We start from the raw sequence: 25,356 nt of genomic DNA on the forward strand, positions 1-25,356 counted from the left end.
AGAAGGAATGGTCAAAGGCAAACATTTCGGAAAGTCTTTCAGGCTGGGATTCAGATGTTCTATCAGGCATATAGCTAACTATTGTAATTATGATCTAAATTAAAAACTCACGGTAAGAAATTTGGGAAACTGATGTAAACTAACAAACAATCTCTTATTTCAGCCTATAAGGAAAAGATGAAGGAGCTGTCCATGCTGTCTCTGATCTGCTCTTGTTTTTACCCTGAACCTCGCAACATGAATATCTATACATATGATGGTGAGTAACCTTCACTGGAAATCATCCTGCTTGTTAAATAATTTGGCAGTGCTGGATATGACTCATTTCACTTTCACAGTTTCTAATATTTAGTCAATGCTTTGCTGATTTAACAATTCACTTGCTATTTCTGGCTGTTCGTTCTTACCAATTGCCTATTGCTCATTGTGGTGATTGTTTGGCCCCAATAACAACATATTAAAATCTCATTTTAAAAAGCCCATGGCTGGCTATTTTATAATTAGCTGTACTGTACTTAATACCTCAAGAAATACTACCCATCCAGGAATTGCAGCTATTCACAGCTGAAGTAATTCTCAGGAAAATCAAGAAAATATGCTTTCCCTAGCAGGCACCAATGAGGTAATTCTCAATTAGTAAACTTGGATTTTTCTCACCTAGGCTTGAGATACCATGTTTTTAAATTCATTACATCTGGGGACTTTTCCTTGTGAGCAAGTAGATGGGTGTTATGAATTGAACAAACTATTTGAGGAGTTGCATCTCTGGCCTGTGTAGGAGGCTAAGAGACAGCAGGGTCTCAGCAGCTGCTTCAGCAAACAAAAGCAGTACAGCATATCTGTAATTCCCAAAGGGCTCAGGAGCTATTCCTGCCCCTCACCAGCATAAAAGGAGACAATTTTGGAGAAACATTTTAAAATCTAATTTAAGGACTGGTCAAGCTGCTGGATTGATAGCCTTGGAAACAGAAATTCTTTATTTAGCCATAGGACAGGTACAGCAGGAATCAGTCTATGCAAGCTTCCCCAGGTGATCTGATAATGACATCTCAGCCTCAGACCCATGAAAAACTCTAGTTCAGTCTCCATTCCAATTCAATACTTGGCACCATATTGGTCATCTCAGCAACCAAGCCAAGTGATATCACGTGTGATGGTGAATAGTCTCAAGTATGGACACTTGTTCACCACTGGACTGCACTCACCAATTAATTTCACAGGACCATCAATCACATGCAGATTATTTTTGGTCAAACAGCTGCTTTTTAATTTAACTTTGGAAAACCAGATTGGGCTTACAAAAGTAGGTTTGTTACTATTAAAAAAGTGTCAATAGTTTTGAACATTTTTACCATACTCCTCCATGACTTCCTATATATGTATTTCCCTCTAAAGTCATTGATAAACTTCTTCTAACCCTGAGAATTACCAAAGAGTAAATTTACAGTAGTTCATTTTCATGAAGCAACTACCAAACATGGCAAGGGCTAGTGAAAGACAATTTTTCACACCAGCTTTACACATTTATTTGTCCAAATTAAGCTTTCTTTACTACCATATAAATCCCCATATACACATGCTTTTATAGCCTTCCAAAATGACATACATATTTATCTTTATAGGATTAATTTATACTTACACTGTTACTAACAAATGGGAATGTACCTCTCACGAGAGCTGTTTTCAACACATACTCGGCCGTTTCCCTTTCATTGCCAAAGTATGCTATTTCTCTCCTCCAATGTTGGGTTTAGCCTTTTTAATTTTATTTCCTAGATATGGAAGTGAAACAAATCAACAAACGTGCCTCTGGCCAGGCCTTTGAACTGATCTTAAAGCCACCATCTCCTGTCTCAGAAGCACCACGGACTTTAGCCTCTCCAAAGAAGAAAGAGCTGTCCCGTGAGGAGATCCAGAAAAAGCTGGAAGCTGCTGAGGAAAGGAGAAAGGTATCTTTGCTTTTTAGCTGTGCCTTGCCATATGCAATTGCAACAAAGTTTCCTATCATTTCTGATGAAAAATCATCTTGCAGTGAGGATACATCGTGAGCATTATAATAATAATACTGACATTATTTCCACTGACGTTTATGGCTGACGGTACACTCATTGCAAGATGATTTTTCATCAGAAATGTTAAAAAAAATGAAAAATGTTGAATGAAACAAACTGTTTTATTCTTTCTACTTTTTAGCCAAAGGTTAGCTTCTAACCTTTTTAGCCAATCGCTCCTCCCCCCAAATTCAACCAGCTCTAATGGCCAGGAAGTATGGGTTATATAATGAAAGTATCTGTGGAGAGAAAGCCTTATGGAGCTTTAAATTCACAATCTTTGGTCCATGTATATAGTGCTAGAACTGTGTAGGCCCCTATATGGAATAAAGATGTTCCCCTTTATGACCTTAATCAGCATTTCAGACTTCCGTGTGTGTTCATCATGTACATTCTACAAAGATGTCAGACCTTCTAGCAATAAAAAAAAAAAAAGAAAAGAAAAATGCAGGGTACTTAGAGCAAGCAGACAGAACTATACCTCAGCTCTCTGGCTTCCACCCTGATTGATGGGCCAAAGAAGTCTTCCCTTGTCAAACATTTTCAGGGACAGATTTAGCTATTCTATAAATTTAAGCTTAGGTCAGACTATATTTGTTATGTATATTTTAGGCCATGTTAAAACAGGATAAACAGCCACATTCTCAGCACTGGTCAATGTGCAGAAGTCAGGGGATGGGGTACAAAGTGATTTAAGGCTCGTCTTTGCATGTCTGTGGCACTTAGGGCTGCTCTGTGGAGGACCAAGACTTCTATTATGTTAAAGCATTCTCAGGGCTGCTCTAAATTATGCCAAGCTGCAATCACCACAGGAGGCTGAAAATGCAGTGGAAGACTGGAGACAGTACTGGCCACTCCCCCTTTCCTCCTGCCAGGCCGTCTTTTCCCTGCCACACAGAAGGAGAGTGCAATAAGAGCTTCTAACCTCTTTGCCACCAAATGATCTATGTTATCTTGGTGTGATCTTGCTGACATTAGACTCACATTTCACTGGTGAGTTGATGTAAAGTGGCTACACCTCATAGAGAATCTGACCTAAGATGCCTGAAAGTAAAACAAGCTCAGCTGTCTGAGCCTTTACTCTGTCTCTTGAATCTTCTCATTTGTTATAAATTAAGAGCAGAGTTTGTAGAATTTTGTCAAAAGGTGGAAGAAAATAAGCAAAGAAATTAAGGGGCTCATGCTGCAACCTGGAACCACGTGCAGCAGCTTCTAGACTGTTTCCTTTCAGAAGAAAGGAATAAAAGCCCCCATCCCCACCCCTTCTCTTCTCAGTTACTGACTAATCTAAACCAGGAGTAACTCCCATCCAAGTCAATGGAGCGTGAGGAGAATCAGACCCATTAAACTCAATGGGAGTAGGCTGATTTACACTAGCTGAGGATCTGACCGTTATTTCAATCCATTTAGAACACTGCTGACATAAAGAGACAGAAATGGCAGCAGTTAAGAAACTTGATAATTTGTGCATATTTTACTGTGAAATCTAAACATTCATGGCCAACTTATTTTACTGATCAGAGTGTGTATTTCGTCCAATATAAAACCTAATAATGTAATTAGACTGGAAATTGGCTTAAGAGTTGCCAGCACTGATGCCTTCTTTTCCCCTACCAATATGTTCATTTTGAATGATGATCGCCACATTTCCTTCTCTAGCTGGGTCATTGTAACCTACGAGATCCGCATCATACTTTTCTACCCACGCGCTGCAGTTGTCAGGCATAACCATTCTAGATCATGTCTTTTGGGCACAGTTTTAAATAAAATCAAGTACAACTAATTGATTGCCTTTAACAAAAGTTATTAATTGATTTCACACCATTTTGGAGTTAGAGTGGACTGTGTTAATTTGATTAGTGTTCATTAATAAATTGTCAAATTCATGTGAAAAAGCCTACAGCGATGCATATATTTCAATGACTCCTTATATGTGCTCTAGGTTCCCTAGCTTTTTGATTATCACTTTTTATCACTGTATACTCATCCCTTTATCATTTTCCTTCCTTTCTTCTCCCCCTTTTCCTCCTCTCCTGTGGGCCCTACCAGAATACAATTTATAATTAATATGTATTGCTGTTTGAGGAATTTCTTAAAAATACTGCATCTCAAAGTGAGATGCACTTTGGATAGCAATAGAGTTCTCCATTCCACATACAGGCTCCTCCTTACTGCATTCCATTATTATCCCATTATTTTAATGGGGTGGGGGGGTGCGCTGTGTTTTCCTCCCCAAGTAGGTAATCAGAAAGATCTCATCATCCTTTCCAATTAAGAAATGAGAGCTCATTATCACTGTAAGAAGCAGAAGTTTATTTCTTAACAGTACAGAAAACTCAACCAGATCTATAACATGATGCAACAATTTATACCCATTGGCCTTGGAATATTTAGCTACCACACCAGATTTCTATGCTTGAAAAGCCCTAGGTTGAATTATACATTGTGACCACCATTAATCAGCATGAAAATTAGACTTTAAAGGGATTTCTACTAGTTTTAGGATTAGAGTAGAGAACTCGTATGTAATTACATCCTCTTAATGGCTTTGTATTTGGATGGAAATTAATTGCACTAGTCCCTAATGCAGAACACCAGAGTGGATGCAGAATAATGGCCATATTTTCTAACATTCATGCTGTCAATTATACAGTAAAGCCAATGCATCATTTTTAATACCGTTATTATTAATGTTGAAGGATAAGCTCCCACCCAGGCATCACAGTATGGGTAGTGTCTACCCCTGTTGTGTGGAGTGGCCAGTTTTCCTAGATTTGCCTCTCTATCTGCTAACACCATTGCAGTACTCACCATCTGGCTGTGAGAGTGGAACACATTGCCTCCTTTGAGGCCATCTTTCATGCTGCTTCATTTATTGGCAAAAGGCATTTGATCCTCCTCTTCTCTGGCAGTATCACTAGAGACAAAGGCATCCATTTTCCACTCCACTGTATGCCACAAAGACGAGCCGAGCCTCATTAGACATGCTGCCAAGGACACAAACGTCAAGGGAGGAGGCAAATAGAACCTGGAGAATATTGCTCTCCTTCTGTGCTAGGCCAATGGAAGCCCCTCCACCTCTCATATGAGTAGTTTGGGGAATTCAGGGTGATCAGGGCCGGCTCCAGTCACCAGCTGAGCAAGCTGGTGCTTGGGGCGGCAGACTGTTCGAGGCGGTATTCTGCCCAATCCTAGAGCAGCACGGCCGCTTTTTTTTTTTTTTTTTGGTTCTTGTTCCGCTCCGGCTGCCCTTTATGGGGCAGCGGCATGGAGAACCAGAGTGCCCTGCAGGGCAGTCCTCTTCCTTCCCTCCCCGCCGACCGGAGTGGAGCACTTGCGGCAGGCGGCGGCGCAGCGGGAGGGGCTGCGTGGCAGCGCCCCTGCTGTAGCCCTGGCCGCCCCCTTCTCTCTCTCTCCCGCCCACTCCCTCCCTCACCCCAGCCAGTCCCCCCTGCACCCACGCTCCAGCCGTGCTGCATGGGGTTTTTTTTTTTTTGGTTTTGTTTGTTTGTTTGTTTTGCTTTGCCGTTCTGGCCACCCCGGGTTTTTTTTTGTTTGTTTGTTGGTTTGTTTGTTTTTGCTTGGGGCGGCCAAAAAGCCAGAGCCAGCCCTGAGGGTGATTGGTCAGTTGAAGTAGGAAGTGAAGCCAGGTAGCAGCCCACTCTGTGCAACATGTTTCCTTGCCAAAGCCCGAGATTTTATTGTGAATTTCCCCTTGGGAATTATTTTGTTCTCCTTGTAGCAGCCGTAACTTTTAAGCCATGGCTTTTACTGTCTTAGGGCTGGTCCACACTAACCCCCCCACTTCGAACTAAGATACGCAACTTCAGCTNTACAGACTAACACGGCTGCTACTCTGAAACCTGTCATTATGCAAGGCACTGCATTTAGCCGTATGGAGTGGGAAAATTTGTTAGTCTCCAAGGTGCCACAAGTACTCCTGTTCCTTTTTCAATGGCTGGAAGCTGACTCTAGACAAACTGAGACTAGAAATAAAGGGCAATTTTTTAACAATAAGGGTAATTAATAGTTGGAATAACTTACCTAGGGGGTTGGTGGATTCTCTGTTACTTCAAGTCTTCAAAAGGTAGGATGTGGTTGGAATTATTAATTTATTAATACAGGATATTGCCAGACACTAAAAATCAACCACAAATTCCTTTATTCAATCCAAAGGCCAAATGATATTTATACAATTGCTTTAAACATGCCTAAAAAGTTTAAATAAGCAGCACTTATTACACCCACACAGTAACAAACATTCATAAGTATTTGATCAGAGTACTCACAAAAGGGCTAGACAGAGGGGTGCTTAAACTCATGTTGGCTGGCTCCAACTGGCCAGGCAGGTATTAGTGTTGAACCTTTAAAAGTTCATCTTGTTATACTCTAACAAACAAATGATGTCACTTCCAATCGCTAATTGTAGCTTAGAACCAGTTTTGGGCAGTGTGGGACTGGGCCCCTTTCTCCAATATAAACATTGGTATGTCAGAGTTTACTACCAGTTCATCACAGAACTTTTAACCAAATTGTGATAATCTTCTATACTTTAGAGGCTTTTTTTAAGGACTTTTCCTCCTATCTTATCAGCATCCTTTTAGGTCCAGTTGTTCCAGTCAAGCCACATTCCAAGCTTTGCATTCTCCCCAAAACTTGTCTTGTTAGATGCCACATTCCGTCCAACTTTTGAAGCTTTTATTTTCAAGGCCATGTTACATATTTTTCCTATATTTTCAAAGCCTTTCCATGGTTGATAAACCCCCTTTATTTTACTTACACTACAAAACACATTTTCCTTCACTCCAACAGATGTCTTTCTAAAATATATACTATAGAATCATAGAATATCAGGGTTGGAAGGGACCTCAGGAGGTCATCTAGTCCAACCCCCTGCTCAAAGCAGGACCAATCCCCAACTAAATCATCCCATACAGGGCTTTGTCAAGCCTGACCTTAAAAACCTCTAAGGAAGGAGACTCCACCACCTCCCTAGATAACCCATTCCAATGCTTCACCACCCTCCAAGAGAAAAAAAGTTTTTCCAAAATCCAACCTAAACCTCTCCCACTGCAACTTGAGACTATTACTCCTTGTTCTGTCATCTGGTAACATCCTAGATGACAGTCTAGATCCATCCTCTTTGGAACCCCCTTTCAGGTAGTTGAAAGCAGCTATCAAATCCCGCCTCGTTCTTCTCTTCTCCAGACGAAATAATCCCAGTTCCCTCAGCCTCTCCTCATAAATCATGTGCTCCTGGCCTCTGATCATTTTTGTTGCCCTCCACTGGACTCTTTCCAATTTTTGTGCATCCTTCTTGTAGTGTGGGGCCCAAAACTGGACACAGTACTCCAGATGAGGCCTCATGAATGCTGAAGAGAGAAGAATGATTATGTTCCTCGATCTGCTGGCAATACTCCTACTTATACAGCCCAAAATGCCATTAGCTTTCTTGGCAACAAGGGCACACTGACTCATATCCAGCTTCTCGTCCACTGTAACCCCATGGTCCTTTTTTTGCAGAACTGCTACCTAGCCACTCGGTCCCTAGTCTGTAGCAGTGCATGTGATTCTTCCACCCTAACTGCAGGACTCTGAACTTGTCCTTGTTGAACCTCATCAGATTTGTTTTGACCCAATCCTCAAAATTTGTCAGGTCCCTCTGTATCCTATCCCTACCCTCCAGCATATCTACCACTCCTCCCAATTTAGTGTCATCTGCAAACTGGCTGAGGGTGCAATCCACACCATCCTCCAGATCTTTAATAAAGATATTTAACGAAACTGGCCCCAGGACAGACCCTTGCAGCACTCTGCTTGATATCGGCTGCCAGCTAGACATGGAGCCATTGATCACTACCTGTTGAGCCCGAAGATCTAGCCAGCTTTCTATCCACCTTATAGTCCATTCATCCAGCCCATATTTCTTTAACTTGCTGGCAAGAATACTGTGGGAGACCATACCAAAAGCTTTGCTAAAGTCAAGGAATAATATGTCCACTGCTTTCCCCTCATCCACAGAGCCAGTTATCTCATCATAGAAGGCAATTAGATTAGTAAGGCATAACTTGCCCTTGGTGAATCCATGCTGACTGTTCCTGATCACTTTCCTCTTCTTTAAGTGCTTCAGAATTGATTCCTCGAGGACCTGCTCCATGATTTTTCCAGTTCAACCACAAGTTATAGCAGCAGCTCCCAAACTGTAGGTTGTGATTCCAAATGGGATTGCACCATCAGCAGATGGAGTTGCAGTGATCTCTACTATAGGAGGACTCCAGCTTGCTCCACATGTTACCTCACATATACGATGTGTGCAAGGTCACAATGCATGGAGGATGTGATTTTGCTCTACAAAATGGCATCCCCTGCACAGCACGACCTTGCACCATCATACATATGAGGTCACACTGTGTAAAGGATGCCATTTTGTAGAGCAAAATGGCATCCTCCATGCGGCATGACCTTATGCATACGGTGCATGCGAGGTCACACTGTCATGGAGGATGCCATTTTCCTCTTCCAAATGGTACCTTCCATGCTGTTTGGGGCCTGGAAAGGAAATACTTCATTAAAATGGGGTTGTGCCAGCAAAAAAGTTTGGGAACCCCTGAGTTATGGTCTTGACAAAGCAATCACTGGTGAAATTCGGTAGCCTGTGTTATATAGGAGGTCAAACTAGATGATCATAATGGTCCCTTTTGGCTTTAAAATCTAGGAATGTATGAATCAAGAAGCAGAAGTCCCAAGGTTATTCCTGAGCTCAGATCTCCAGCTATCAGTTTATTGTGACTGGCACAACATGAATTCTGACAGCATGACTATTAATTATTAAAATTATTCCTATGGGGAAAAAATAATTTGTGAATAAACAAATGCAGAAGGTGGCCTCTCTATTGAATGTGTGTGAAATAGGGTTTTGCTTTTTTTCAGATAAACAACTCTGATGCCAAGAGCTTGGAAAATAATGAAAAATTAAAGATTTGCACTACATCCACAAAGAGAGAGAATGATAAAATACCAAGATAGCTTAGTTAATTGATTGTGTGTGCAACACTGGGGCCTGAAAAACTCCCTTTCCCCGAGAACTCCAAGGAGTAAGAGGCTACATTTGTTTTCCACTTACAAATTTTTAGAAAGGTCAGTAGGGAGAGAAATGGGAAAGTGAACAGCGAGCACATAGATGATTTCAGCATTTGCCACTTCTCTCCCCCATTTAGCTAGTTTTCCTTTCTGTTTTGCTTTCTTTTGTTTAAAAATCTTTATTGTACTTTGGCTGCTCTGCATGGCAGCTGTGTTTGTTTGGAGACAGAATACAAAATGAAGGGCAGTTCTTTTATAGAATGAGCCCTGCAGTGTATTGGAAAAGTAACATAGCTCCCACTTATGCTGCGTCTATGTAAGTTACAGCATATTCTGGTGTACTGTTGTCCAGTCTGCTGTTAATAAAGTCCATTGACAATAATTCTGTGGTGCCTCACACAGCAGTTTCTCCCCAAGAAAGCATTATTGGAAGAGGTATGTTATTTACAAGGTGGAGGTTGTGCACTAGATATAAAGTTCTGACTGACAGTCGGACATCTGAGTTAGCTCTGGAAGAGAGCCATTTAAAGCCATTTTTCTTTTTGTTATATTTCATGTATCATTATTTCATTATATAGTCTTACTCACACTCTGATCCCAAGCCCACTAGAAATATCAGGCCCTACAACCATATTTTGCATGAAAATTCTCCCAAACACAGTGTGGGATACTCAAATAGGATGTTGTTCTTTAGTACCCTCCCCATCACTGCCAAACACTGACACCTTGGCTTGTAAAAGGAGGCAAACAACAAGAAGGAAAACAGGAGTCTTAAAATGGAACTTCTGTTGAAATAGTTGTGGAAAGGGGTTTATTTTTTCAAAACAACAATACATTTAAGGTGGGTCCTTTATTTGGAATAGGGCTACATGGCCACGTGAAATCAGAAGCAGCCTATAAATCCATTGTATCTATGCTATTTTGATGACAATGCTGACAGTGCTGTCCTATATACTCCTAAACATTGTGTGCCATGGGAAGACGAGCACATTGTTCTGCGCACACATAAAAATCCAAACTGAGGAGAAGGAGGCCCTTAACTGAGAAATCCTGTCCTCACATCTCAAAGGGAAATCAGCTAATACAAAGCACAATTGTGTCTTATAGCATTTGAATGCATCAAACTCCATGGCTCCTTATGACATTTCTTTTCATGTTATAATTGCCCCACCCAAAGGGCTTAGGCCAGGGGTCAGCAACCTTCAGCACACGGCCCAGCAGGGTAATCCACTGGCGGGCCAGGAGATATTTTGTTTACGTTGACCATCCGCAGGCACGGTCCCCCGCAGTTCCCAGTGGCCGCAGTTCACCATTCCCGGCCAATGGGAGCTGCGGGCAGTAGTGGCCAGCACGTCCCTGAGGCCCGCATAGCTCTCATTGGCCGGGAACGGCGAACCGCGGCCACTGGGAGCTGCGGGGGGGGGGCCAGGCCTGTGGACAGTCAATGTCTCTCAGTCCGCCAGCAGTTTACCCTGTTGGGCCGCATGCCAAAGGTTGCCAACCTGCCGTAGGCAATGCCATTCTGCTAAGAAAAGAGTCATCACTGACTGCAGTAACTATTCTAGGCCTTCACCCTGCAATGGGATGCATGTGGATGACCTCTTATGCACTACGAAGTTCCATTGACTGCTATAAAGGTTATATTGCTATTTAAGCTTTAAATATTTGTTATTTTTTAATTACAGATGAAAATCTGTGTACAGTAAGGGTGGGAACTATACACCCAATTCCTATACATTTCTAGTGAAAACTGGACATCTAAATCCCTTAGCTTTGAAAATCTCAGCCTCAAAATATATTGAATTCTCTTCTTCAAGTGTGACATTTCTCTTTTGACTTAAAATTAATGCTAAGAACTATTTACCATTTACTTAGGGACCAGGGAATATCCTTAATTTTCTTCAGTAATGTGGCATAGAGGAAGAAGTAGGTTAATCAACATATCATGGCAAAATATTTTTCCCTTAAAGCATATTTAATAAAAAAGTAGATATCTGGATCCAGTTAAGTTCAAAATTATTCCCTACAGCGTTCTAAAATAGGGGCAATCAAAAATGAAATGTAAGGGACTCAGACGTAGTAAAGCTCATGGTTAGTTGTATATTATCTGTGCCAGTCTAGAAAACAATTAAGTCAAATACCACATAGTCAAATAGTCAGTTACACAGAAGCCAGTAGAAAACTCATGAAAAATGTAATTGCACTTTCAAAACTCATGTATACTAGCAAGTCTATTCTCATCCCCATACAGGTACATTATACTCAATGTTAATGCAAGGTCTATACATTTTGTCTTGTCCCTGAGATGCTTCATGGAAGGGACACAGTTGTCAAACTCCTAACCCAGATTTTACATTAATATACCACTGACATCAAGTTTGCTTTAAAAAGAAACATTTTGGACCAGATTCAGACAGACGCTTTATTATACCAATTGTAATCGGAGCCAGCCAATCAGTGGGCTAGATGAATAGCATTTAATTATCATTATAAATCAAAATTGGAGTAATTAGAAACAGACATTCAGAAAGATGCATTATATACTGAAAATAGAATACTATGGCTCAAGGACTTAGTAAATGAGCTTTGGAACTTTTGATGTCTATGTGGTTGATTCAATCAATGTTGTTAACATCAGACAAGTGGTTCATGGCCTCCATGAAATGTGTTGGTGGCCTCAAAACAAACAGCTCTCTCCATTGTAAAAACAACCTGCTGTCAGCGCCAATTGTTCTGCCCCACCATTGTCTTTTGCTAGAGAAGAAAGGATTGAATGGGCCTGGAGACTGACCCATGCTCTCAGTGCTAGAAATAATCACTCCAGGATTAGGCTGAGGTGTGTTGGTGGGGTTGGAGAACTTTGCATTGCCATTACCAATGGTGTGTGACTGTTTTTGAACAGAGAACTCCTGGCTTCTGGGTGGTAAATCGAGCTCTTTTCACAAATACTCATTCACTAGTACAAATCTAGAGGGAAAAATAGCAGAACTTCTATTATTATTATTGTTGTTGTTTAAAATAGCTAAAGAAGAAACAAGCCTCATTCGGAGTCTGTCAGATACAGATGTTCACAATTTACAGAGCCAGATTTTCAACAAATGGCCTCTCTTTGTGACTGTGCAGCCTTGCGTATGCACAAAGCCCAGGAGCATGCATAAGCTCCTTGCAAATGTCTTTCACACACAAATTTTATGCAAAAACTGTTTGTAAAGCTGCATGAGAGCAAATGATAGTCTCAACAAGACACCTGAAAATTTCTCTACATTGCAAAACCAAGACACAGTTTAGCACTGCTGGCTCAACAGGGGATACAGACTGGAAAACAGAAATGCCAGAAAGGGCGTGCACTAGTGAGATGGGCACTGGACAAGGCCTCAGGAAACCAAAGATAAAAAATCATTGGGAATTTTGCCTTTGACTTCAACAGAGGAAGGATTTCATCCACGGATTCCACTCCTAGCTCTTCCACTGATCTCTTGTGTGACCAAGTCACTTCACTACACTGCATTTGTTTCCCCTTCCACTTTTTGTCCATTTTGTCTACATAGAATATAATTTCTTCAGGACAGGGGCTGTCTCTCACTGTATGTTTGTACAGTGCCTAGCACAGTAGGGTGTATCGCAGCTGAGGCATCTAGACACTATTGCAATACACATAATTCATACTGTATCCCATGTGAGGAATGAGATGTAATGGCAGCAATCTATGAAGAAGCCAGTGCTGTGCAAGCCAGCATGGTGTTTAGTTCTACCCCATTCCCTCGCTTTGATGCGCAACAGCAAGAAAACAACTAAATTCATTTCCCCTGAAAATTTCATTCCTTGATCTCAATGTTGTTTTTCTATAAATGCTTGGTCTTTACTTTGGCATTTACACTGCAGGAGGAGACCTTTATCCTGTCTTAACATTCTATTCCATTAACATTAGCTCTTCAATATACAATACTCGGAGATACACCAAAGTTAATGCAATTCCCACTGAATGTGTTAATTAAAAAAATCCAGCAACTGGATTAATTTTGCAGCATCAAAGTGAACCTTTCATAACTGGAACTTGCCCCCTATATATCCTTAAAACTAATACAGTCAGGGTATGCATTCAAGTGCAAATTTCAACTTTAAAAGGAATTGTTCTGCTAGTTCACTTCCTGCTATTTGAGTAATCTTTTTTTTTTCCCTCTCTACAGAACTGATTTAATATATTTTTGGATATACTTGTCACCAGAAGTAGATAAATCTGGGAAAATAGAAAATCCTTGTATACACATACAGCTGAACCCAATTTTCAACTTGAATGTCTTAAAAAAAAAAAAAAAAAAAAAAAAAAAAACACACACCTCCATAGTCTGCATTTGCAAACTGTACAGGCACTTTGACATTTAAAATGGGGATCTAGTTGACTATATGTCTATGTAAGCATCCAAATATGGGATTTGGAGCTCCTATAAAAGCACCCCTTAAAAACTGGGATCACAGTTGCTTTTTAAAGCATCCACTAAAAAAAGGTCATAAACAACTTTGCTGCATTGGCCTCTTTTTTAGCATACTTGAATATCAGCTTGAGTTGAAGGATCTGTATCTAGAGTGCTTTACAACATTTGTAAGCAGATGTTGTAAGGCAAAAAAGCTAACAATGTTAGCAACCATTAAGAAAGGGATAGATAATAAAACAGAAAATATCATAATGCCACTATATAATCTATGGTATGCCCACACCTTGAATACTGTGTGCAGTTCTGGTCACCCCATCTCAAAAAAGATATGTCAGGACTGGAAAAAGAACAGAGAAGGGTAACACAAATGATGAGGGGCTTGGAACAGCTTCCAGATCGAGGTCTATAAAATCAGGAATGGTGTGGAGACAATAAATAAGGATGTGTTATTTATCCCTTCACATAGCGCAAGAATTAGGGGTCATCCAATGAAATGAATAGGCACCAGAGATTAAACACATTGCCTGGGGATGTTGCGAAGGCCAAAAGTATAACTGGATTCAGAAGAGAATTACACAAATTCATGGATAAGTCCATTAATGGCTAGTAGCCAAGATGATCAGGGATGCATCCCCATGCTCTGGGTGTCTCTAAACCTCTGATTGCCAGAAACTGGGACTGGATGACCGGAGAGCTAACTTAATTATTGCCCTGTTCACTCTCTCTGAAACATCTGGCACCAGGCACTGTCGGAAGACAGGATACTGGGCTAGATGGACCATTAGTCTGACCTAGGGTGACCAGATGTCCCGATTTTATAGGGACAGTCCCAATTTTGGGGGCTTTTTCTTATATAGGCTCCTATTTCCCCCCACCTCCTGTCCCGATTTTTTACAGTTGCTATCTGGTCACCCTAGTCTGACCCAGCATGGTCATCTTATGACATTTATAAGTGTGCGAGAAACTTGTTTGTGCTCTAGTGTGGAATGTTATGTCTGGGAATTAATAATAATCCCAGACATAAATTAATAATAATAGCCAAAAATGTGTACAGTAATATACATAGGAAGAGACAAATTATGTAAACTATAGACTTTCTGTTGGAATTATGTGTATGTTACTTTTGGAACCCCACCACAGCATCTGAATTCCAAGAGAAGTAACTAAGGAGCTAGTTTGCTAATCACAGTCATGTTAGTAATCATTCTTTAGCTTAGTGGTGGGCAACCTGTGGCACACGGCCCATCAGGTTAATCCGCTGGCGGGCCATGAGACAGTTTGTTTACATTGACCGTCCACTGGCGTGGCTGCGGTTCACCGTTCCAGCCAATGAGAGCTGTGGGAAGTGGCGGCCAGCATGTCCCTGCCCATCACTGCCTTAGTGCCTTCAACATGTGCAGCAGACTTCGTTCAGACATGGAGGAAATGTTCTTTTGCCAAATGTTTTTGAGGCAGATACCATTCCACCATTACAGTGCGAAAAACAATTTGGCTTCACTCCAAGTCTTGCTTTATTAGGCTGTGACGGTGATCGGACCATTGAAGGCCAGATTCACAGCTGCTGTAAAACAGAAGTCAATGGAAAAATTTACATTAGCTGAGGCTCTACCCCTGTTCTTTTCCATTTATTTAGCACCAGCCACTTCTTGTAGCTAGACTAGCATTCATCTCACAATGGAAATCGTCCATTCAAATTCCTGTCCCACTCCAGGTTGCTAAATCCTGGGGTATTTATGGAAGAGTTTATAACCATACCCAGGCCATTTATATTGAGAGATCAGAACTCTTCATAATGTACAATATATGGCAAATACCCAGACTAACAAGGCCCTGTTCAATTGTAACAATACAAGGCCCTGTTCAATTTTTAATCAGGTAAACTCCTATTGGTGCCAATGTGGTATCTCACCTCCTAGAACTCTGTATACTTTACTATGGAATTCAAAATCTTTACTATAAAATTCAACCTATGCCAATAAAAATTATGTTTTTAAACTGTAAGGGATTTGAATGCATGACAACACAGCTTGAGAAATGGGCAACATTTTCAAAAGTAACTAAAGTGGCTAAGACACCTAAGTACCATTGAAAGCCAATGGGATTTATTTTGAAAACTTTACCCAGAACCACAGTGCAAAAGCTGATTTTCAAATATATCTTCTAAATAGCCCTGGATATCTCAGAATATCTGCTGTTTTATTTCAGGGGAATTGTTTGATTGAATTAATAGATAATGGGGTACATTTGGTTATGAGCACTTGCATGTTTTTAATCCTCATGAAACTTCTCTCTCAGATTATTAAATCTTTAATTACAACACCATCCGTAGTGTTAGGGGAAATTATTGTTTAATACTATAGTATTTTTTTCTATGGGAATAGTCATCAGAAATCACTTCTTATACAAAAAGGAAGTAGTGGTCCTTTAAGGTAGGGGGTGCTCAAAATTCTTCAGAGAGTGGGCCACATTTTAAGGGAAACACTGTCACACAAATTACCTTTACTCCTGGTCATGGCCATGTGAATCACTTCCCCTTCTGTTTGTGATTGCCCACACCACTTTGTTTCATCTGAAATTCTGGCCTCTACAATGGTTTCTTACATGGAAGTTAATATTTGGAAAAGAGTTAATACAATGTTAGCTCTCAGCACCTGATTTAGCAGGAGGAAAACAAGGAGGAGTATTAGCTATGTACCCAGCCAACTCACCATGCACCACCAGCAAGTGCTCTGAGGACCATGGTTTGAGCACCTCTGCTTTAGGCACGTCCATGAAACCATGCCAGAGATGAAAGCATACAGACCACACATGGCAGAAGTTCATCAGTGTAGGTTTCCTCTTTAATCTGAAACAGGCCATTTGTTCCTTTCCAAAGCTGAACATTTCTTACCTCAGTGCCTTGCTGCAGTTTGTGAAGAGCCACAAGTATGAGTTCTGCTGCATTTTTTGGAATCTGCTCTATTTCTCTGGTCAGCAATCTTTGTTTTGTGTGTAGCTCATTGCTGTTATCAGAATTTTCTTTTTAATCTTATTACAGCACCCTTTATCTTGTGTGAGAGAATTTCAGTGCTTTCACTTCACTTCAGTGACTACAAGGAGGTTTACAGGAAATAGCATTCATTACTGCAATTTGTAATTATTGGTGAAAACTCAATTTAGCCCCTAAAATGTGGGCTATACATGTTGGTCTAATTTTATTGTTGGGTTTAGTGTGCAGGTGCTGGGTGGTGTTTGTGGACTGTGATATACTGGAGGCCAGACTAGATGATCTTGTGATCTCTTCTGGCCTTAAATTTTATGATTCTAATGTGTTTACACACAAAATGGTGGTAACCTTCACTGAAATCTGCACATATCAGGCTGCTACCGCATTTCATTCCTTTCCTCCATTCTTCCATTTTCCTCCCTCTGGTTCATTTTATAGAACAGTCCACAGTGTCGCTCATCATTTCCAAATATTCCCCTTAAATATATTTTCTTTGGACTTGAGTTGATCCTGGAACGGTCTTAACATTGCAACCTCGTTGGCTTACATCAGAAGATCAATGGTTTCATTTTGTTTTAAGTGAACTTCAGTGTCCTAAACGTAATTCTAAACTAACAGCAAAGCTCATGTTTTTAGCAATTGTGCTCATAAATAAGGGTAATAGGATACAGGTTGCATGCATTTAAGATCCTCTGTAGATTTCATGGTCTTTGCATAATTTAAGCTTTCAATTAAAAAAAAATTTTTTTTTAGGCCTTTTGTTTGGAAAAATAACCTTCCTGTTTACAGAAACAAAATGGAGCCAGATCAGATCTGAACTTCCTACATTCATCTCAAGGGAATGTTAACTTGAAAGCCTATCTGTGACCATTTCAACAAAGATAGCTTGAGGAAAACAAAAAATTCATAGCTCTTGTTTCTGAAGCCCAATTATAAAAGAGTACATATTTTTAGACTGAAATCCCATATAATTTTGAAATAAAATGTTCATGCATGAATGACTGCATCTCTTACCACTGAAATATTTAAGGCAGGTACAGACAGTGTCACATGGTAGCCTTACTAATCCAGAATTCATACTCTCTTTCAGATGTTTCCTTATTTGAATTCCTCACATATGTTCAGTGTCTTCATATCTGTTATTGAAATGGGCCTTGCTTATAACAGATATGGGGGGAAAGTTTTTCCAGAATGTCCCTCAGATCTATTGCCACTATAAATAAATTTATTTATTTCTTACTCTACTATATATTTTATTAACTTAGTTTTACCACGCATTTCAAGAAAAAACAAAACAGCAGATCTCACAAAAATCCAGACTCAGTGCACTTGGCCCTTTCTAATCAAAGACTTGCTTATTAGTGTTTTTTATTTACTCAGACTGCCTTATGCATGGTCTTCTGACATTCTCTAGACTATTGCCTCAGCAGGATGTGTCTTTTTTCCCAGTCCCAGGAGGCCCAGGTGCTGAAACATCTGGCAGAAAAGAGAGAGCATGAGCGAGAAGTCCTTCAGAAGGCTTTGGAGGAGAACAATAACTTCAGCAAAATGGCAGAGGAAAAGCTGATACTGAAAATGGAACAGATCAAAGAAAACCGTGAAGCTAATTTAGCTGCTCTTATTGAACGTCTTCAAGAAAAGGTAATCAGGTCATGACTCCACACCACAGCCTGCAGCAAGAATTTTGGTCAAAATTTTCAAAAGTAACTGGTGATTTTGGGGGACTCCATTTTTAGATCCCTTAACTTGAGGCACCTTCAGAGGAGGATTGCTCAGGGCTTTCTGAAAATCATGTCCCATTAAGGTGACAAGCTGAGAACTCAAAATCACTAATATTTTGAAAAATCTTTGCCTCCTTCTCAGACTGTACCAGCTAGTTCTCTACTATATCCAATTCTGATATGCTCTCAGGCCTGTTTATCTGTTCCCTTTTCTGGCTGAGAACTGCACCTTTACCCTTATGGGCAAAGAGTCGGTGTTTTTGAAATCAAAGGCCCCAAGTTCAAAGACAGAAAAAATGTCAAAGAAAGGTTGTTTAGGTTTAATTTCTGGCTTCTAAGCGAGATTTTTGAACCATGTGGAATAAATCATTTGTCTCATATTTAACCACATACATCCATAACGGACTGTGTTGCAATCACTCTCCTAATTGAGGGAGATTAGATCTATCTTTTGGACCCCTTCAATATACATCCCCAGGGGCTGAGTGTACCTACCATTCCTAATGCAACCCTTCCAGCCTGGAGAGCAAAAGCACAGGAAAAGGAACCAGATGTGATAAAGTCCTTTTAACGTATTCTGCAGAGAATGATAACTTCTCTGTTGGGATGCAATACAAGCTGCTATTTTGAAGTATCTAATATGTCAGCAGACAAGTGTATATACCTCTTAGTTGTCCCTGAGGCGGAGGGATGTCCATTTTAGATCTACGTTTTTCTCCATCTTACACCATCTCACCTTGTTAACAGTAGATAATTGGCATCAGAGATGTCAAATGAGGAAGCAGAGCTGGACAAGAAAGAGAGGGCAGCCTTCTTAGTGTTATACCCTAAAGAAGGATGTAACAGGCTGTTTCAACCTAGTCTCTGGAAGCCCCAGGATTGTGCCTAACCTCCTTGACTGTGTTTTAAATAACCTTGCATGCACATATCCCAAAGTCCAGCAACTCAAAGGAAAAAGACTGTTAGTTGTCCTTGGGGTAATGAAAGGAAATAGGGAAGGCAAAAGGAGCAGTTGCATGCTCTAGACTGATGTCAGAAGGAAGTCCCTTTATGTCACAGTCCATCCAGATGAGCAAGTAGATGACATATACATGAAGTCAAGGGAATGCTTCTGAGAAGAGGCTGCCTTCTCCCCACTGGAGGTGAAGTCCAGACAGGAAATGTGGATAGACCAAAAATTAAGAACTTTGGGGTTTAAAAAACAAACCCACAAGCACCCAAAATGCTGACCATGACTATGTAAGAGGGAAAAAAAATAAAACAGTGAGGCCAAAATCTTCAAAACTGGCCTCTAATTATAAGTGCCGCGATTTTTGGGTGCTCAAAGGCTCCCGCAATCAGATGCCACTTGTGGATGCCGAAGTCAGTGGAAGCGGCAAGGGCTCAACCTCTGGAAATCAGCCCTGCCCTAGCCATCTAACATTTGCCACACAAAATTAGAAGCCACATATGAAAATTTGACCTTCAAATTACAAATGAGATCAACACAACAAGTTTGCCACGGGCCTATTCCAAAGCCCAGTGAAGCCAATGGACACACTCACATTGACTGCAGTGGGCTTTGGATCAGTCCCCATAAAGGAACATGGCGACGTATAAATCTCACATAGGACACTCACTGGAGGCACCCTCACTTGCAGTCAGTTGGCCATGGGTCTTTGTTGCTGTTGTCATTTTGTGTTGGTCATTGAGTTTTCAGATTATATTATCAGAGCTAAATACATGAATGAGATCAAAATCTGATCATTAGTTTATATGAAAGGACAGCAAGAAAAAAAAAACCCAGATATGTGCCGAACAGCCAAAAATAATACAGCTTTGTAAACACTCTGGATGGAAGCTTCCCAAATTCATTCCACAGCTGTCGTTTCTGAGTACAGGCCCATGGTAACATGAGTATCCAAATTTACAGTGGCGCCAATGAAATCTAAAATTAACTAGGACAGAGCTTTGTATTACAGCCATTAATGGTTATTATTCTAATCAGAAATGACCAAGAGAAGACAAATTGGCCAGTGATGAACAGAAAGGCCTAAAGGTGAACCTTGAAGACAGCTGCCATTTTACCTAGAAGTTCTAGGAGAATCTGCAGGGCTGGCCATCCGCTCAACCCAGAGGCAGATTTACGTGAAACACAGGGTGCCCTGGCACTGGGCTCCCCCAATAACAGGGGGCCCCAGGGCTGGGCAGCTGCGGGGGCAGAAGCTTGGTCCTGCCAGCTCCTGGGGTTCCTGCTGCAGGCTCCGCCCCCACCAGCAGCCAAGCTCCCCCCTCCCCTGCCTCTTCCGAGGCGTGCCACGTTCCCACCCCTCCGCCTCCCTCTCCCTCCCAGTGCTTCCGCTACCACCGAACAGCTGTTTGCCGGCACTCCGGGAGGGAGGGGGAGAAGCAGGGCCACAGCGTGCTCAGGGGAGGAGGCAGAGAAGAGGCGGGGGTGGGGCCTTGGGGAAGGGGGTGGAATCGGGGCAGGGCGGAGCAAAGGCAGGGCCCCCGCACTCCCCCTACACATGCCCCCTGCCGTGAGCTGCTCAGGCAGGGGGCTGGGAGCACCCCCACGACCCCAGCCCACACCCCCTCACACATATCCAGCCCCGACTCCTGCACCCCCTCACACACACCCAACCCTGACTCCTTCATCTCTCTCACACACACTCAGCCCCCTGTCCTCCCTGACTCCTGCACCCCCCACATCCCCACTTGCACCTCTCGCACCAGACAGGAGCACCACACCCCAATCCCCTGCCCCAGCCCTGAGCCCCCTCCTGCACCTTAAATCCTGGCCAGATCCTGCACCCCAAACCCCAGCCTGCTACTGCACCCTAACTTCTTCCCAGATTCTGCACTCCCAGCCCTGAGCCCCCTCCCGCACTAAGTCCTGGCCAGATCCCGCACCCCAATATTTTTTTACATTTTTTTTTTTTATAAAGCGCTTTTATCCAAAGCGCTTTTATCCAAAGCGCTTTTATCCAATAGTTAGCTAACGGTACAAACAATATTTGGAAAGATCATTAAGTGGTCCGCCGAGATCCTCAGTGATTTTCAAGTGGTCTGTGGAAAAATAAGTTTGACTACAAAAACAATCAAGGTACAGTTTATTTTCATTTACTTCCTATTACTTATAGGAGGAGGAGGAAGAGAAAAAAAAAGAAAAGAAAAGAAAAGAAAAACAGGGGCAGGGAGGAGATAAGAAAGAATGTTCTTTTTCTTGGCTGGGTCCCAAGGAGGGGCCCCAAAAATGAAGCTGAGCACAGGGCCCCACTAACTCTAAATCTGCCACTGGCTGAACCTCGTCTTTGGAATACTCAGATTGCCTCTTCTGGGTGATCTCACTGATTTCAATATAAGAGCTATCCCATGCCTGTGTCAGCTGTAAAGCCTCTTGTCCTTGAGATAGTGTTCTTTATGGTCTCCTTCACAGTGATGAGGGATAGCTGAATCCCCAGCTCTTCCAAACAGGATGGACATTAACTCACTAACGGTTAGTATCAGTTGTGAGTGCGGGCTCTCAATTCCCACGTCCCTGCTGAACCCTGAGGAGTTTCATACCTGGATATTGCCCAGGCATAATGGTGGTCTCTGAAAGTTATAGAAACTAAAACACAGGCTGCAGAGGAGGTGGCTGGGTGTCTGTCTCCTGTAGCAGCATCTAGATTGGTACAAAGATTTATTCTAGGCATATAGAAGGTATGTTATTGTCCCCAGCCATAGGACAGAGAACCATTCTCTGCCAGAAACTCTCCTGTTGAAACATTTTGGCTAATGTGCAGTCTGATTCATCCGGATGACTGCTTCAGTCTGTCAGCAGCTCCTTCGGATGAGACCGCAATGAGTTGTGACCTTTGAGAATAGAGTTAGGTCTCTCCTTGCCTTTTTACTGTGAAAGTTGCAAGCTAGCCATGGAGCACATTTATGACTGGGGTCTTGTTTCTGACAAAAATGTCCAGGGTTCTCAGAAGCTCACTATTGCAGGTCTGATTCATGTCCATTTAGGGTTGTTCTGATTCTTTTCCACTGTGGCTGTGCTACCCTTACTGACCGGCATTGTCACCATGCGACATCCTGCCTAGATGCCTTAGTGGAGGAATTCTTGAGTCCTTTTCCTCAGACTGCATCTGCATAGAATTTAGCCCTAAATTAGAATTGTTCCCTTTTTATTACAAGTCTTCCGCGAGTTCAGTGTCTGGATGGTACCTTGTCAGGCTGTTGATCCTGGCATTTATTTTGCTAGTGATGGCAACCTCAATTGCTTGCCTGTCCACTTCTCCCTCAATCACCTCTGTGCTTCTTCACATGCCATCCCCGTGCATTGGAACATCTTCACATAAGTATAAATAAGACTGTCAACTTAACCTTAAGCTACCTCTGAAATGATGCCTATAAGTTTCTTCTGCTGGCACTGGTTAGGATAAATGATGATCTGCAATTTCTCCTTTTCTGCTCAACTCTACTCATTTTGTTACTCATTCCCTCACCCTTCCCCATCATACATGTCTAGTTTTCCTCCTGTTGTGTCCTGTCATCTAGATTGTGAGCTCTCCGGCTACCTTGATGGAGCCATGATCCTTAACTGCAGCTCCTACATACTACTGTAATATGAACAGTAATAATAGCCACCTCTCACACACGAAGATATGGTAACCTGCTAGCAAGAAGGTAATTACCTAGAGCCAGTTCACCACAGCTGAGATTAAATTTTTCAGCGACATTTTGGAACGCAATGGGAGTTGTGTGTATTCAGCACCTAGAAGAATTGGACCCTTAGGGTGAAATTCCCTCCTGTGCAGAGGGCATGCCACAGGGGCTACGTCACTCTTAAATACTACTTAAGACCTCAAAACAGGACTTAAGTCAAATTTAAGTAGTGAATAGGCCTTGTGCTGGCCTGGTGAATTTCATCCTTCAGGAGCAGCACCCCCAAAAGATTGTTGTTCTACTTATTCTATCTATGCACAGGGGAACTGTACACAGAGAGCAAGGGGTTTCCATTAAGAATCTTCCTGGGCAGGTGCAGCAAAGATGAGGTTTGACCTTTCCCTTCTTGATGTTTTCCAGGAGAGGCATGCTGCAGAGGTCCGTAGAAACAAGGAGCTCCAGGTTGAACTGTCTGGCTGAAAAAAGCAACGGTGGATGAGACACCTCCCCACCATTAGTAAACTCCCCTGCCTATATTATTACGGATCATGCGATATCAGTATGGGAAATGTATGACATGGTTTAAAAAAAAAATTAAAAAAAAAAATCAAGAACTCAATAAAAAACAAAACAAAAACAAAAATAAAAACAATATGGTCTCTCTGCAGAATGATTTGCTTGATGTTTAAAAAAAAACTTGGATCTTATTTTGTAAATACTTACATTTTTGTTAAAAAATACAAGTATTGCATTATGCAAGTTATTTCATAATCTTACATGTCCTGTAACAGGCTTTTGATGTTGTCTATTTCCACTCAGTTGAATTTGCTAGGTCTGTTCATTTGAAGCAGCCCATGTCTAATTCCATTCCCTGCCATTTTAATTCTAACCATGCAATGAGATTAATAGTAGGTCTATGGTGCTAGAGACCAGTCATCGCCTAATAACCCAGAAGGCTTTGTAATCAATAAGCTCTGTTAAAACAATAACTAGATCACAGGTATTGTGACGACACATGAAGCTGTCCAGATGAAAAGCTCTTAAAACATTGTGTGTTCATAATTTATTTACATCTACCCTTTGTAGCATTAAAATGAACTGGAGATTAAACTGTTATTTGCAATGTTTATTTTGTCTGCCTTCATCAGATCAGAGGCAACAAATATGGCTTTTTTAATAAGAGCTACTGATAAGAAGGCAAGGGACATCAATCTGAGCCAAAGTTAAGAAGCTGAGTATTATAAACAGCTAGCTATGAAAAATCCTAAATGGTACACAACAGCCATAAACATGCTAATTGTCTCACAAGCTCAATTCACAAGTTGAAGATTTATTGATGGTGCAATTAATCAACATCAAGTGGCTTTGTCTGTAGATGCCATGATCTATGATATTCATTTGAAGCTACTGTGTTACATGTGTAAAAGTACAAAGGCTACTGAGTATTTCCACCTGGAACCCGTGAGCTGGTTGTTGCATTTTTTTTTTTTTTTTTTTTAAACACTGCCGATTTCCATTCAACATGACCTGTCCTCTTCAGTGTTAGTCAACCTGACCTACTTTAAAGACATCTAGAAAAAAAAAAGAGGGCTGATGCGGCAGGAATAATTAGACAGGGTGCTTGTGCCAAGTACGGTATCACCAAACCTAACATAACCCCTAAAATAGCTGCCGTTTTGAAGTTGTCCCTACCCCCTGGAGGTTGCTGCCTGCATATTCTACTCTTCATTAGTGCTATTTTCCTGTATGTCATTGTGAGCAAGCTGTGATTAATAAAGAATTGGGGTTCTGTGAACTGAAAAAGGGCTTGTCTGTTCTCTCGCTCCATCACTTCTGACACATGCCACTGTGAAGTTAAAGTCCACTGACTTCATAGCATCATGGACATTAGAAACGGAAAGGCCTATGAGTAGGGCAGGGAGCCCATTCCCCTGCCAGTACAGGATGAATCCCTACAATATATATTTTTATTGTTGAGACATAGTGCTTATCATTATGTGTCTCCGAGGCTGAGATACAATGCAATCCTGAAGGGTGACTTTACAGAGCACAGAATGTAATAAAAAAAGAAACCATCAGTAAAAGGCATGTGGGGATGCAGGCTTACCACTGTCATGTCCCACAACAAGCACATATCATGACCCCAACACTTGCTATCTGTGAACACATTGATATTAGAGCCTAAGGAAACTCACTTCCAGGCTTAATGAACAAGGCAAAATAGCTAGAGATAGTGCTGAGCAGCAGCAGGGTTTGGCTGTAGAACCCGATCAGGACTCACACCATGTAAAGACACAGGTTTGGTCCAGAACCAAAATCAAGAATAATTATTTTTAATAGTTTCTGGTTTAAATCCAGGAAAGCAAAGCTACTGAGAGATGGTTCCTGAAGAAAGATGGGCCAAGACAAGAAATATTTATGATGAATTTGGGGGCTTCCAAGCCCCCAAGTCT

At 41.5% G+C, this 25,356-nt stretch overlaps 1 protein-coding gene across 1 annotated transcript in view; it reads left to right on the top strand.

Annotated features, from left to right (window-relative positions):
- Window positions 1-24,706, top strand: part of STMN2 (stathmin 2) — a 57,575-nt gene extending 32,869 nt beyond the window's left edge. Inside the window, exons 2-5 of the mRNA XM_034763168.1 lie at window positions 164-259; window positions 1,777-1,949; window positions 18,000-18,191; window positions 23,324-24,706. Of these exons, the coding sequence (XP_034619059.1) occupies window positions 164-259; window positions 1,777-1,949; window positions 18,000-18,191; window positions 23,324-23,383 (521 nt within the window). The 3' untranslated portion in view covers window positions 23,384-24,706. The remainder of the gene's footprint in view (window positions 1-163; window positions 260-1,776; window positions 1,950-17,999; window positions 18,192-23,323) is intronic.
- Window positions 24,707-25,356: the final 650 nt, after the last annotated feature.

This window comes from Trachemys scripta, chromosome 2 (assembly GCF_013100865.1).
Source record: "Trachemys scripta elegans isolate TJP31775 chromosome 2, CAS_Tse_1.0, whole genome shotgun sequence".
Lineage (NCBI taxonomy): Eukaryota > Metazoa > Chordata > Testudines > Emydidae > Trachemys > Trachemys scripta.